At 27.4% G+C, this 16,538-nt stretch overlaps 2 protein-coding genes across 2 annotated transcripts; both read right to left on the reverse strand.

Moving 5' to 3' along the window:
* Positions 1-8,463: 8,463 nt before the first annotated feature.
* Bm13429 (Uncharacterized protein) lies at positions 8,464-9,051 on the reverse strand (the record flags this gene model as incomplete). The annotated part of the gene is made up of 2 exons (XM_043082948.1): positions 8,464-8,593; positions 9,032-9,051. The coding sequence occupies 2 exons, from the start codon at positions 9,049-9,051 to the stop codon at positions 8,464-8,466; spliced, it is 150 nt and encodes a 49-aa protein (XP_042938882.1).
* Positions 9,052-9,333: 282 nt separating this feature from the next.
* Bm13430 (Uncharacterized protein) lies at positions 9,334-9,811 on the reverse strand (the record flags this gene model as incomplete). Its single annotated transcript, XM_043082949.1, has 3 exons — positions 9,334-9,392; positions 9,580-9,629; positions 9,795-9,811. The coding sequence occupies 3 exons, from the start codon at positions 9,809-9,811 to the stop codon at positions 9,334-9,336; spliced, it is 126 nt and encodes a 41-aa protein (XP_042938883.1).
* Positions 9,812-16,538: the final 6,727 nt, after the last annotated feature.

The raw sequence follows: 16,538 nt of genomic DNA on the forward strand, positions 1-16,538 counted from the left end.
TAGTGATATCATGCGGACAATAAGTTTCACTTTCATTTTGTCATTTTCAGAAAAAGAATCACTCCTCCTCCAGCATAATTATTGTTGGGGAAAAAAAAAGTCCAAAATTATCATCTTTTCATTTCTTTGCGACTACTTTTTTAAAAAATTTCAACCGTTGTATATGTTAGAAAAACCATTCAAATACATTTATAAGTAATTGAAGAAATTGAAAAAAGAGTGTAGCGCTCATTTTTATTGATAGCATTAAATTTCATAGATAATTTCATGAATCCGATGAAATTGATCACGATAAGATGCGAATCTTTTGAAATGCTAAGCAGAAACATCCCTCGTCGATGCCTAGATGTAATGGGTAATAGGTATATTAATATTTGTGAGTGAATGAGTGTAAGTGTATTATAATGATGTGTGGTCGATAATCCGTTACTGATTGAAGTGGAAGAGTAAGTACTATGCATAGGTGTAGTTGTCAAGCCGACAAGTATGTGTCACAGAAGCTCTTCATATCCTTAAAGATTCATCTTTTCCTCATTTCGAGCCCGATCTGTTAATTATATTAGCAAGTATTGTTGGAGTAGAAATGATTAAATCGCAATTTTAAAATGTTTTATTGCAATTTATGAGCGCAATTATTTTAAATTTAAATTTATTCTAAGAAAATACAAATTTAATGGAAATTTCGATTAGAATTTGATACATATATGAAATTTCAAAGAGATGATGAAAAAATGAATATGTATTTTGATGATACATATTTTGTCTTTTTGCCCCATAATAATTTTATGAATATTTATTCCAAATCTGTTGCGTCATTTTTTCATTGGATAATATATGATGTTTAAGAAAGAATGATGTAAGCAGTGGATGATTTAGTTTACTCAGTTTAAGGCATTTTAAGCATCATTGAATTCTATTAAAAACACTATTGATAAAGCAATACAACAGGAAGACTCTGAAAGGTGGAAATACGACTTGATGGACACATCATTTCGGATGCAATTGCTACTCTTTTCTTCCTTTCATGATTATATTTGTTGTGAAGAAATATATGAGAATAAGGAATTAATATCAGAGATTGATATAAAAAATTGAAATTTAGTATAAATAGTTTCAAAGTTGCATTAAATAATCAACTGATTCCTTTTTTTTTGCAAGTATAATAGAAAGCAAAAAAGTTTTTTTTTAATTAATGTTTTATTCTAACATTTATAAATCATTCTTGAAGCTAATATCTTTCATCGATAATAATATGTCATGTAATTTGCTATTAACTACTCCAAAGTAACATCACATTGTCCCACTCTTCATTACTTTATGTTATATGAACTCATTTACTCATAACTGGCAGAAATTATTCATTCCATGATGATATGCAAATGATTATATTAGAAGCTAAAAGAAGGTCTGTTACTATGATGGAGAATTGGTTTTACCATTTATATTCGCTTCATAACGTGCACAATCATTTAACTCTGTACTTATTTTTCAAAACATTTTTTTCCTATCGTACAGATTATAAGAATCACTGATTGAAAATAAATTTTGAGAGAGAAGAGAGAAGAGAAAAAGGAAAGAGATAAAGTTATAATTTATAATTATATTTTATATTTGAACAATTTTAAAATCTTAACTTTCTCATTAAGTGAATAATAATGTTTTCTGATCAACAAACAAACTATTGATAACTAGTTGAAATTAATAGCCGTTAATCCTCAGTATCTTAACATTGTTATTGATTATATTTATGATTACCATATGTTTAGTAGTTAAAAAATGAAGTACTGTCAAAAATTTTTAAGAATTTAAGAATTTAATCGCTTTGTTTTTTAGTCTTAAAGTTTAAACTAAAATTAATATATCTGCTTATCACTGAAAATCTGAAATGTTTATAATTGTTACACCATGCTAAGCTGCTTTTTAATGTGGTTTATAGTAATTAGCATAGTTTTTTTATATTTTTGATAATTATCGCCAATAACAGCTGATCTAACTCCTCAAAAGGTAAGTGACGATACCAGTTGTTATTGTCCCATTTTCTCCTTTATCGAGGTCTTTTTCGACATTCGTATCCCCTTACAATCACCAGCTAATGAGGTGCTAACAGCATCTTCCAATTCCGACACCCGTTCTTCCTTCCTTTTTCTTTTCACATTAAAGGGATTCGTTCATTTTATGGTGACATTTTTCCGGAATTTCTGACGTCCCGCCAGCTTCATAACTGCTATAGTTCTGGTCAACAAATTTTAACCAATAATATCTTTTTTATTTGAAGAACAAAAAAGAATTGTACAAACGTTTTACTCCGCTAAAATTTTCTTAAAAGAGTAACTCGTCTAGTGAAAACTGCCATATAATTTAAAAGAATATGTAGAATAATTGGTGGTTGACAAAAACGCCAAGAAGCTAAAAGAGATGTGATGTTAGCATGTTGATAGTCCTTACAATATTTATGCAAACGAACACCTGAATTGCATCACCAAACCGGGTGTTGTTACTTACAGCGGTATCAGTAATTTTGTCAAACGTTATAAAATTTCTGAAAATGAAATATATTTTATATCTAAAAAATTGTATTGATTTTTTTTTTTGATTCCGATATTACAAAGATCGATATCCGAATTTCTTGAATTCGACAATTATTGTTTTGTGCTCACATTAGCAGCCAATGAAAGAATAACAAAATTATCGAGTGTTTAAAATAATTTAGAAATTAAAAATTTATGATCTTTTGTAGCAAAACACTGACGACGATCTGTTAAAACATAATGTAAGATATGAAAAAAAGTATAAGTAATTCATAATGCAACATATGAAAAGACATGGATATAATGATGGTTGTATCTGCTCTTTCATTATTCAAAATTTTTGCCAAAAATTAAAGATATTTTAAAAGCAAACTACGGTACTTCGTAATTTAATTGCAGAAGTAAATAATCAATCATTGGGAAAAGAAAAACTATGAGAAGGAATAAAGAATGATTGTTGGATGATCTGTAGTTCAAGAAGGTCATCTAATTATTCTAATCCACTTCAAATGCTTTTACATTGGTTGATGAATAAATTACGCATTTTTAAGAGTATAAACCAATCATTTGTCTCTGTGATTTGATGGACAATTAGTGTGACTTGACCAATTTTATGTCTTTCATATGGCTTTTTAAAAATTTAAATCATTTTTTTTTGGAAATTGATATCGTGACAAATTCCACAAAAATTATACAAAAATTTTTTGAAGTTTTTAAAAGTCCAAGTTTCTAGTAATTATTAATCGCATTTTGATTTCCTTTTTTTTTTAATTTGATTAAAAAGAAAGGGAAAATTAGAAAATAAGATGATTCAAACAATTCGGCAGTTTATAATCTAAGCTTATACTTCGTAAAGCTTTAGTTTTGTTGACTTCAAAAACTTAGGATAATGTTATGTTGTGAGGAAAGACTTTTTTTTGTTAGCATTGTATCAGTTTAGCGTGACATAATGAAGAAATTTATAGAAGAAGACCAAAAGTTGTTAGAAGACTTCTTTAATCATTCATTATACGTGTAAGTTGCATAAGTCTATTAACGAACAATACATATAATCCTTCCATTTCATGTAGTATTGAAGAAACACTTCGATGCAATAATTCTATATTCCAATTGCAGTTGGAAATTTCTCAAATGGCTTTGAAATCTAAACAAAACTTTTCACAAAATATAAATATAATTATGATTCATGATTTTCCAATGCTCAAAATTAAATTTATATTAATAAGTTTCATAATCTACTCGAATACTTTGAAAATTTTTTGATAATCTTTAAAGTAAGCAAACTTAAATTTTGCTTCCAATCTAAATGTTGACTCTCAGTGAAGCAGAAATACACAATAGAAGTAAAAGACAATAATTCAGTCATTTGCGAATGATTTATAAATTAGTTTTTCTTGTTTGGCTATAATTTGATTTTCTTCAGTGTTCCACAGACAATACATGCACACATACGCTTGCCCGTTGCGCCTATTCACTTACTAATCTTCATATCTTGTAATTACTACGCTCAAAAGATTTTTAAAATCAAAAAAATTTGTTGAAATTCCATTAAATTTTAACCTCTACTTTTCAATTACTTTGTTATAACTTATTTATTCACGATGTTATAACTATACATTAAACGATGAGCTCATATAAAATATTTACGTATACAAATCGATACAATGCACAAATGCAAAGAGTAAAATAACATCAATGATGAAAGCTTAGCACTGCAGTCAGATAGAACAAACTGTTTAAGATTATATATATATTGAAATTAAAATATATTGCAAACAAACTATCAAAAGGAAATAACGAAATTGATAAGATTTTATGGTCAAAATATTATCTCTAAGTAGTGATCAATAAATTATATGTCACTTTATAGAAATTCCAGTTGAAACGAATTTCTGTTTACGGCTAAAACTGCTGATTTCTTCTGTTTCTACATAACTGTACACCACATTTTAAAATTTTTGAATGTTAAAAATGAATACTTTCATAAATTCTGATTAGCTAATACACATAATTCTAAAGTTCTATAGTTATTTGCTTAAAGATACTGATAATATCATTACTGTTAAGTAACAGGACTGTCGCTGACAGTGATGACAATAAATGACAATGATGATAGTTTGTACTAGCAATAGTCATTCTATAATGCTTTGAACAATTTACATAGTTTGAAATTGAAAAATGATTTATCGGATTCATTGTAGTGCGATGCCCAAACTATTAGATAAGGTTGGCAATGATGATAATGATGATGACGAAAGGAGATTGGTACCGATGACACTCGGATTTTGGAATAGTCCAAGTAGCAAAAATGGAGAACACCTCAAGGCCAAATCTAATTGCCTCGATGATAACCGCCAACTATTGCCAGTTTACCTCAATGAACACTTAACCAAATCGACTATTCATAGTAATGTTTCTTCGTGAGGGACTATTTCTACTTTTCATTTGAATTATTATTTACAATTTTAAGATTAATTTCAGATACAAATCAGTTAGCTTAGAACTAAACTGATTAATTAGCTATTTCATTTCAAATATCTCAACTATTAGAGCAAATTAAGTGTTTGATAAATGAAAATAGTAAATTTTTTCAGATGAACATGCAGAAATATCCACAGTGTTCCTCATAATTCTTTTCAAATGATGCATAATTAGCTATTTAGAAAGTTCATAATGTGAAAGATATTTTATTCACATTCCTTTTTTAAATAAAAGACCCATGATCGCATAAGAAAAAAGTGATGCTTTTACTATACTACGAGGTAGAAAAGGATGGAATAGTAAAAAAGAAATCTTTTTTGCAGTAAAAAAATGCAGTAAAAAAACTAATATTTCAGTTGATTATATAACTGATTATAATTTTTACCAGAAAAAAAAATGAAAACAGTACTTGTCTTAAAAGAGAAGGTTTACAGATAAACTATAAATGGAAAAAGGGAACAATAGAAAAGTAAGAATAAAAATTAAGATAAAAAAGAATTACTTATGTCTTTTATATGCTATGATTATGATGTCTTTTTTGTTATTTGCTGTTATCATTTCAATTGGTGATAGATTAGAAATATGATTAGACAGAGGATAACAAATTAATTTTTAAGACTAACACTGTAATATTCAATTATCAATTCATTTTTGAGCATATCAATTGAATGCTGTATGTTTATATTAAATCTACTGTTATGCAATATCAAGGAAGATCATTTGAAAAGGTATTAAAAGATTAACTTGATGGATAATTCATCAAATCTTATGAAAATTATCCATTATCCATTTTAAAAGAAATCTATCAGACCTAAGAAAGAGACAAAGAGAACGAAAACGCAGAGAAAATATATTTTATAGAGAATTTCTATGAGATATGCATGATTTTACCTTCTTTGGATTCTGATTGCAAACAACTAAGCATTCTAAAATATGAGAATTCCCACAATTTATAGCTTTAACAATCTATCCAGTTGTAGAGGACAAATCTTTGTCGTGCTGCGAATTTCCTCTTTCTGCAAATATCGAAGAATAAAAAAAGTTTTTGTTGAACAATTTGGTTATAGAAATAGGAAAATAGAAACATGTAAATTGACGTAAACGACAGATAGTAAATATTTGTAATCAAATAAAATGAAATGGACAAACGGACATACAAACAGGTATTGGATGATCTTTTTCCATACAGAAATTTTACTGCAAAAATTACATAGGATAGAACCTATGGAACGCCGCTTTTGATCTATCCGACTACATGTTTCAATTTTTTATGTTTCCTTTGTTGGAGATGTGTGAGGGAAAATTTTCACATCAACCAACCATATAACACTTTCGAGAACGATTCCTCATTGACCCTTCATTAAATCCTTAACAAGCGCAATGATCTTTCAATTGTCAGAACTAATAGTAACTTGATGAATGTTTTTAATTTCAACAATTTTAACACCACTCTGTTTGCTAATTTACCTATTGCTTTGCATATAGAAAAACACTTTTCAAATTCCAAAAGACACTAACAGATTTCAAATTAGCAATTGATAAATTCTTTTATCTCATAGGTGACGAATTATGTGGACAGATAAAACAAGTGAAGCATAAAATCAGATGGCTATGATGAGCAAATTAACATTTTAAACAATTTTAGAAAAAAGGTGAAAAAAAAACTTCAAGAAATATGCATTTACAGAAACTACATTAAAACTTCGAGTTTATCAGTTATAATGATCGAGAATTTATTTCGAATTTTGAGTCAATTTTTTGAATTGCCAAGACTCTTTCGATTACAGTCTTTTTGCTGCTGTTATAAGAGTAAGAATAAACTATTCCGCATGCAATCCATTTTTAATAAAATATTTCTCATTATCTTCTAAAATAAATCCTCTACAGGAAGGGAAAGAGAAAGAAAGGGAAAAGAAAAAGAAAGAATTTGAATTAAAAGTAGAAAAAAGTAGAGGACGCATAGAAGAAATAAACGAGGACATAAGTATTTCATTTAAATATATGACGTATTACAATAAGCAATAAAATATACCTGGCAAATTCTTATAGTTTACAGCTGGGCCAAATAATTTCTAGGATTATTTTAGTTAATTGGATCTTACTTGCGAAACTTCCATCATATTTTCATTTTTCTTTTCTTGATAAATATGGATGTACTGATTGTTTATTAAGATAATATCAACCAGTTTACTAACAAATTTTACATAATAATACCAACAAATCTTAACTTATTATGATGGCTTATTATTTATTACTATGCCCAACAGAAAGCTTCATCTAACATACTTTCTTAATTACGTATACTAAATATGACTTTTAGAGTTTTGAAAATATCTCTTATAATATAAATTGTTCTACTCACCCTCGGTATCTTTCTAAATTATCAAACAAACAATAATAGCTCAAAAACTTTTTAGAAGCTTAAATTAACACATATATATGTAATATTGAACTAACATAATTTTTATAAATGATATTTATATATTATAGACATCAATACCAACTAGTGTTGTTGCTTCAAACTAGAATTTACAAATGACTTTTATCAGAAAAACAAGCTTGTTATTGTTTTCATTTGAATTAAAACTTGCCATCTCAAATCTATGTATATTATTTAAAGATCAGTTGAACAAATGAATATGAATTGACATACTGATTTTTTTACGAAGCAACCAGCCAATAAACTTCAGATAATCTCTCATGCCCTTTAACCTTACAAAATTTATCGTCTCTCAATCCTCTTAGTAGACATATTTCAATAGATTATCCACTTATGCAGAAAATAGCACCATGAAGGACTTTTAAAGTCTCACAGAAATATCCATTACTTTGATCTGGATTTTTTTTTTTTTTGCATACGGAATAAAGGGACACTATATTTTTTACATTTAGCACAAGCCAACTGGATGGACCAACAGCGTAAGAGTATGACAAGTTATATATGGATTTTGGCATTACTATACACTATATTTTACATCCATCTAAATCTGCTTTTTTACTGCTTACAAACTCAAAAATTTTATTTTTGAGCTTGTAAAAAGAATGAGAGGACAAATTCTATAGCAAGCACATAAGTATACTCGAATCAAGTACAGTAATGCCAAAATCCATATATAAGTTCGTCATACTCTTGCGCTGTTATTTTTTTTTTTTAAATACAGTTATCAGCATTCTCATTTCGAAACGTTAACATGATATAAAAAATAAACATCCTATTAGCTCGATTTTTTCTTAGAAAATTTTTTTCTGAATATGCAAAGAATTCAAATTAATGTGTTAACTTTATCTAAACCTCCTTTTTTGTCAAAAAAACATGAACAAGGAAAAAAAAAAAACAAGTGCGAAGACATAATACCAAAATCCAGCTGCTATACACAAACAATCACAAGCATATAATGAACTTCGGGAAAACGTAGATCTGAACATCGTACATCAATCTATAAACGATTAAACATTATAATATATGGAATTTGCTGAATGATTTTTGGATATAATTGGAGAGGTTGAAAAGTGGCGACTTATTTATTGTGTAAGCGATAATTGGTTGATTACAAGAGTCATTGTTGCCTTGCTTGTGTTCGTTTCTAGAAAGATGATAAAGGAACTCTTTAGAGGTTTGAAGTATTTTCAAATGCTAGGAACAAGAACTTTATTTTAAAAATTTCGAATTTAATTTTTTATTTTGGGAATTTTTTTCTTTGGGAAAAAAACAATTGAAATTAAAACAAGAAATAATTTCTATATACAAAAAAAAAATCTCTGTTTTTTAAAAAAATAAAACATTTTCTATTTTTTTAAAAAAAATTAAACAAAAAATTTACATATATTAATAAGATACTTTAATATTACTGATAAAGGTTTATAAATTCTTCTTATTTATATAATTAACTGAATAGGTTATTTTATTAATTTAAAAAGTATATTTTTGAGAATCATTCATGCATCAAATTTCATCATTGATAACTTTTTTGTTAACACTGAATTAAAATCTGCAAATAAGATATTTAAATATGAAAACATACAATTCGATCCAATAATACATTATGAAATGAGCGAATTGATAAGGACTTTTGACATAAATGAAATTAATAAGTGATTTCTGCAAATATTTGATAAATCGAGTGTACTTGTGATTTGTTCATAGTTAATGTTTTAAGGGAGAGTTCGATTTATTCCTATGAATTTACTAAAAATTTAAACAATGGTATACTGCTTCAATCTTTGGGAATCAATATATGTAATACTCTTCTCCTTAATGTTATTTCGGCTCAGAATGAGGCTTCTGTTATTGCATTCCGGTCGATTTCTTTCCTTAAGTTTGTTACTAAATGTTTTTGAACATCAGTAAAAAACACTGTACAAGATTCTTCTCTTGGTATACCCCTAGAATAAATTGATAATTTTTTTAATAATCAAGATCTATATTATATAGAAAAAATAAAAAAAATCCAATCGTCATATGTATTTACAGAAACAAATATGCATATGCATAAGCATATCTTCATACTGACTATCCAGGCACATAAATCTTGTGGTGATTGACAAAATCGGATGTACATGAAATCAATACCTCGTATGTACGGTGAATCGCTGTTGTTAATCATACTAACCAGCTGTTTCCTAAAATTCTACGATGAATCAAACAGACTTTCAAATGCTTAGCAATAGTGCCCAATGTTGAAAAAACCAGAGCCATAATAACAGTTACTTACATTATCTCACTGAAGCATTACTAACAATTAGTAATGCTCAAATATAAACTGAAATTTAAACTGACAAACTCACAAAATGTTACTGCACATATGTTAAATTATAAGCAAAATTACTAGAAAGAAAATGCAAGAAAATGAATTTAAAATATATTATAAAACAGTTGATGATAACACAAATGAAAATCCACTGAAACTTACAATGATTTACAAAACCAGGTATGGTTTTTTAGTGAGTTACGTTTTATCCATACCTGGAGAGCCGAATAGTGAAAAGTTTATAAAGAAGACAGAATGCCGTACTCACCACTCCACCAGCACCAACACCTCTCACCTAGAGATTAACTTGCGTATATAAGATGATTATGTTTATATAGTTTATTAAGTTTTCAATTAAAGAAGATGTGAAATACCAGGAAAAGAAGGAATGCAACTGATCCCGCCGCACATGCGGTTATCCCTTGTGTTTTCCGTGTACCGCGCTCCTAGGGTTCAAGATGTCTCACCTGAAATGAGCTGTTATTAGCATAAAAAAAAAACTACATTATAACCGTGTACGAAATTGCAGTTACTCAATGATGATGAAAACAAAAAAGATAACGGAATAGTTTGCTTTACATATGTTACAATATAAAACAACTTATACTGTAATAAATTTCTTCTGTAAGTTGTTGAAATCCTGTAGTTTCCGCAAGGTAATTTTTGTAATAAATGCATTGGATAATATTCTCCAATACCAAAGCATTTAAATTCATTGTCTGCGTATTGCCCCACAGTGGCAAAATGTCGTTCTTCTTTGTTATGTTCTATAAAATATGATGACGTATCACGAATCAAATTAGCGCCATAAATGGAAAACATATATTACTATGCAAAATATTGATAAAGAAAGGAAATGTGAATTTTTTTCGAAAACCTGAATTTTGTTCGATGAATGAGAATCAATCTTTAATAAATCAAGCACATGGTTTAACTAATACTAATAAACTAAAAGACTGGAAGGAAAAATTAGCTAAATACAATATGAATATATTAAAATATAACTACTAACTCTCTACCCAGTTAAACAAAGTACACTTATATTATTATTTAAAAATAAAACTATATACAAATATGTATTTCAAAAAAAAAAAAAAAAAAAAAAAAAACTCTATGAGCTGTCTATTCATTCCTTTCACTGGAAGACATAGCATAACTTGATGATTTATATTCTACCAAATAATAAGTAAAAGTACCTGCATGTCCGGAATACTATTATCTGTTAGATCACCTTCATACATCACATTGGTACTACCAGTACCAACTCCTGCGATAAGCAATGCAGCTGCTTACCATCCGCAGCTGACATATTTCACCTTAATATTTTTCATTTACTAGTAGAAAAAGAAAAATGCATCACTTTAAGCTTTTATCTTATCACATAATATTTTCATCGTTTCTAAGAACACAATTCTTCTGAAAAATCAGCACATGCAGTCTAGCAATGTCGCCAAGTCTAACCAAATTGACTCATACAACTATGACCTCTGTCAAATAACGCTCACCCTACACAAAATGCAGTCATGCGCCACTCACCTACAACCACATTATCAGATTCGCCACTGTGTCACGCTATTCCATGAAATAAGAGAGTTGGTTGCTATGAAATCGCTTGGATCATGTCGAACAGATATTGAAAAGAAAAAATTTCTTTCGCTCTTGTGGTAGACATTCGCGTAAAAAAAAGTCCCCCTGTATAAATTTATGAGGAAGTTTAAGGAAGGAACAATCAATATTTTTTATTCATAAATTTGGGAAAATACGAATGAATTATTTGCTAATACTAGAAAATAATTAAAAAATTCATAAAATAAGATACATTATTTCCTGCAATTAAAAATGTATAACAATAAAAAATTTAATAAATGAATATAAATACTGTTTGAAATCAAATTAATTAATTTCTTTCACTTCATTTGCTTTAAAGCAATTCAGATTTTCACTTTCATAATCTTTAACTTAATGAAGAAAATAAAGTATTCAATATTGAAACTTATCCATGCCTTCTTTTTTAAGAAAAGGAAAAAAAAAAAAAAAAACGTTATTATTTTACTTTTATGCAACTCTACAGTTGAAACAACCTTAAAATTATGAAGCTAATATTAAAATTATACCATACATTCAAACAAAAGCTTATTTATTTTATAGTATTTAATTTGGTAATAAAATTTATTCTCAAATAAAAAAAAAGTGATTATTTCGAAATGAAATACAAGCATCAAAATTGTTGTAGCATATATAATTTTATCTAAGTATTTTGTAAATTTAACCCAAAAATTTCATCAAATCCTTGTGTGTTATTGAAACTAAATTCTTTTATTTTTTGCTTCTTTGCTTTAAACCAATTCCACTTTCTAACTTTTATAATCATTATTTAATTATTTTGCATCCTTCACCCAGTCATTTATCTACCCAAATCTTTTCAAAATCTTTACTCAGTTAATTTACAACAAGACTACATTCTGCAAGGTAATTCATGTAAAATAAAAATTTTGCAAGATAAATTTTTTTTAAAAGAATTTTTTTTTGTACTTTTTCTTTTATTGGTACTTTGTAATTTTTGGACTTGTTTTTTCGTCTTTTTTCAAATTGACTTCAACCTTTTGTTCTTTTCTCATTTTTTAATTGACAACAACCATTGATCATTTATAAAATGATTCATATCTATGTAATGTCTTATTTTGAAAATTAAAGAAAACAAAGTATACTTTCTCTCTGTCTCAAATCTCGTTAACTTTTTCACTTCCTTACTGCCTTTTACTCTCTGTGTCTCCCAATCTATCTATTCATTATATTTGAAATATTTATCAATTATTTTTTCTTTCCGTACAATCAATTTATATTGTCAATCTTTCTTCCTTTTTTCTCTCTTCTCTTCCCCTCTGATTCTGCCTTTCCTTTGCAATTTTATTCTTCTTGGTTTCCTGCTAACTCACAACATTGCAGCTATTTCATTTCAGTACAAAAATTTGACAATACCACTAGAAGATATTTTGATTAATTCATTAACTCATACCATTTCTTACCAATATAACATGATCACTAGAAGACATTTTGATTAATTCATGCCATACTTCTTTTTCAATTAATCAAAATGTCTTCTTGTGATATTGTTATATCTGCAGAGAAATGGTACTAGTTAATGAAGTAATTAAAATGTCTTCTAGTGATATTGTTATATCTGTAGAGAAATGGTATGAGTTAATGAATTAATCAAAATGTCTTCTAGTGATATTGTTATATCTGTAGAGAAATGGTATGAGTTAATGAATTAATCAAAATGTCTTCTAGTGATATTGTTATATCTGCAGAGAAATGGTTCGAATTAATCAATAAATCAAAATGTCTTCTAGTGATATTGTTATATTTGCAGAGAAGTGGCATGAATTAATCAAAATGTCTTCTAGTGATATTGTTATATTTGCAGAGAAGTGGCATGAATTAATCAAAATGTCTTCTAGTGATATTGTTATATCTGTAGAGAAATGGTATGAGTTAATGAAGTAATCAAAATGTCTTCTAGTGATATTGTTATATTTGCAGAGAAGTGGCATGAATTAATCAAAATGTCTTCTAGTGATATTGTTATATCTGTAGAGAAATGGTATGAGTTAATGAAGTAATCAAAATGTCTTCTAGTGATATTGTTATATCTGTAGAGAAATGGTATGAGTTAATGAAGTAATCAAAACGTCTTCTTGTGATAATGTTATATCTGTAGAGAAATGGTATGAGTTAATGAAGTTATCAAAACGTCTTGCAATGATATTGTTATATCTGTAGAGAAATGGTATGAGTTAATGAAGTAATCCAAACGTCTTCTAGTGATATTGTTATATTTGCAGAGAAGTGGCATGAATTAATCAAAATGTCTTCTAGTGATATTGTTATATCTGTAGAGAAATGGTATGAGTTAATGAAGTAATCAAAATGTCTTCTAATGATATTGTTATATCTGTAGAGAAATGGTATGAGTTAATGAATTAATTAAAAATATCGTCTAGTGATATTGATTAATCAAAATATCTTCTAGTAATATTGTAATATTTGCAGAATTATGGCATGAAATAATCAAAATATCTTCTAGTGATATTGTTATATCTATGAGAAATGGTATGAGTTAATGAATTAATCAAAACATCTTCTAGTGATATTGTTATATTTGCAGAATTATGGCATGAATTAATCAAAATGTCTTCTAGTGATCTTATTATATTGGTAAAGAAATGGTATGAGTTAATGAATTAATCAAAATGTCTTCTAGTGATATTGTTATATCTGTAGAGAAATGGTATGAGTTAATGAATTTATTCAAAATATCTTTTAGTAATATTGTTTATCTGTAGAGAAATGGTATGAGTTAATGAATTAATCAAAATATTTTCTAGTGATATTGTTATATTTGCAGAATTACGGCATGAATTAATCAGAATATCTTCTAGTGATACTATTATATTTGCAGAATTATGGCATGAATTAATCAAAATGTCTTCTAGTGATATTGTTATATTTGCAGAGAAATGGTATGAGTTAATGAAGTAATCAAAATGTCTTCTAGTGATATTGTTATATTTGCAGAGAAGGGGAATGAATTAATCAAAATGTCTTCTAGTGATATTGTTATATCTGTAGAGAAATGGTATGAGTTAATGAAGTAATCAAAACGTCTTCTAGTGATATTGTTATATCTGTAGAGAAGGGGAATGAATTAATCAAAATGTCTTCTAGTGATATTGTTATATCTGTAGAGAAATGGTATGAGTTAATGAAGTAATCAAAACGTCTTCTAGTTAATGAATTAATCAAAATATCTTCTAGTGATATTGTTATGTTTTTGCAGAATTATGGCATGAATTAATCAAAATGTCTTCTAGTGATCTTGTTATATTTGCTGAATTATGGCATGAAATAATCAAAATGTGTTCTAGTGATCTTGTTATATTGGTAAAGAAATGGTATGAGTTAATGAAGTAATCAAAATGTCTTCTAGTGATATTGTTATATCTGTAGAGAAATGGTATGAGTTAATGAATTAATCAAAATGTCTTCTAGTGATATTGTTATATCTGCAGAGAAATGGTACTAGTTAATGAAGTAATTAAAATGTCTTCTAGTGATATTGTTATATCTGTAGAGAAATGGTATGAGTTAATGAAGTAATCAAAATGTCTTCTAGTGATATTGTTATATCTGTAGAGAAATGGTATGAGTTAATGAAGTAATCAAAACGTCTTCTAGTGATATTGTTATATTTGCAGAGAAGTGGCATGAATTAATCAAAATGTCTTCTAGTGATATTGTTATATCTGTAGAGAAATGGTATGAGTTAATGAAGTAATCAAAATGTCTTCTAGTGATATTGTTATATCTGTAGAGAAATGGTATGAGTTAATGAATTAATTAAAACATCTTCTAGTGATATTGTGATTAATCAAATTATCTTCTTGTAATATTGTAATATTTGCAGAATTATGGCATGAAATAATCAAAATATCTTCTAGTGATATTTTTATATCTATTGAGAAATGGTATGAGTTAATGAATTAATCAAAATGTCTTCTAGTTATATTGCTATATCTGTCGAGAAATGGTGTGAGTTAATGAAGTAATCAAAATGTCTTCTTGTGTTCGTGTTATACTGGTAGAGAAATGGTATGAGTTAATGAATTAATCAAAATGTCTTCTAGTGATATTGTTATATCTGTAGAGAAATGGTATGAGCTAATGAAAAAATCAAAATGTTTTCTAGTGATATTGTTAAATCAGTAGAGAAATGGTACAAGTTGATGAATTAATCAAAATGTCTTCTAGTGATATTGTTTTATCTGCAGAGAAATGGTACGAGTTAATGAATTAATCAAAATGTCTTCTAGTGATATTGTTATATCTGTAGAGAAATGGTATGAGTTAATGAATTAATCAAAATGTCTTCTAATGATATTGTTATATTTGCAGAGAAGTGACATGAAACAATCAAAATGTCTTCAAGTGATATTGTTTTATCTGTAGGAAATGGTATGAGTTAATGAATTAATCAAAATATCTTCTAGTGATATTGTTGCAGAGAAGTGACATGAAACAATCAAAGTGTCTTCTAGTGATATTGTTATATTTGTTGAGATATGGTATGAGTTTATGAAACAATCAAAGTGTCTTCTAGTGAAATTGTTATATCTGTAGAGAAATGGTACAAGTTATGAATAATGTCTTCTTGTGATATTGTTTTATCTGCAGAGAAATGGTACTAGTAAATGAAGTAATTAAAATGTCTTCTAATGATATTGTTATGTTTGCAGAGAAGTGACATGAAACAATCAAAATGCCTTCTAATGATATTGTTATATTTGCAGAGAAGTGACATGAAACAATCAAAATGTCTTCTAGTGATATTGTTATATCTGTAGAGAAATGGTATGAGCTAATGAAAAAATCAAAATGTTTCTAGTGATATTAATGAAATAATTTATTTTTTATTCTTGAATAAATTAAGAATTCAAAAATGAAATTCAATGGAAACATTTGGATAAATAAGAAAAAAATGTTATAGAGTCTAAAAAAAATCATTCACTACTGCAATTCTATTTATATTTAATGTAGGTATATGTGATATGCTAAGTTTAATCAGCAACTGTTAAATTTTTTTTAAAAAAAGGGAAAAAACCTAGTCTTTCAGATATTAATTTAATATATATAAATTTGTGAAATATTTATCAATTTTGAATTAGGAATGAGATATGATTAAAATGTATTGTATTCCTATCAAATTTTATATCATTTAAAG

Source organism: Brugia malayi, assembly GCF_000002995.4.
Source record: "Brugia malayi strain FR3 genome assembly, contig: Bm_037, whole genome shotgun sequence".
Classification (NCBI taxonomy): Eukaryota; Metazoa; Nematoda; class Chromadorea; order Rhabditida; family Onchocercidae; genus Brugia; species Brugia malayi.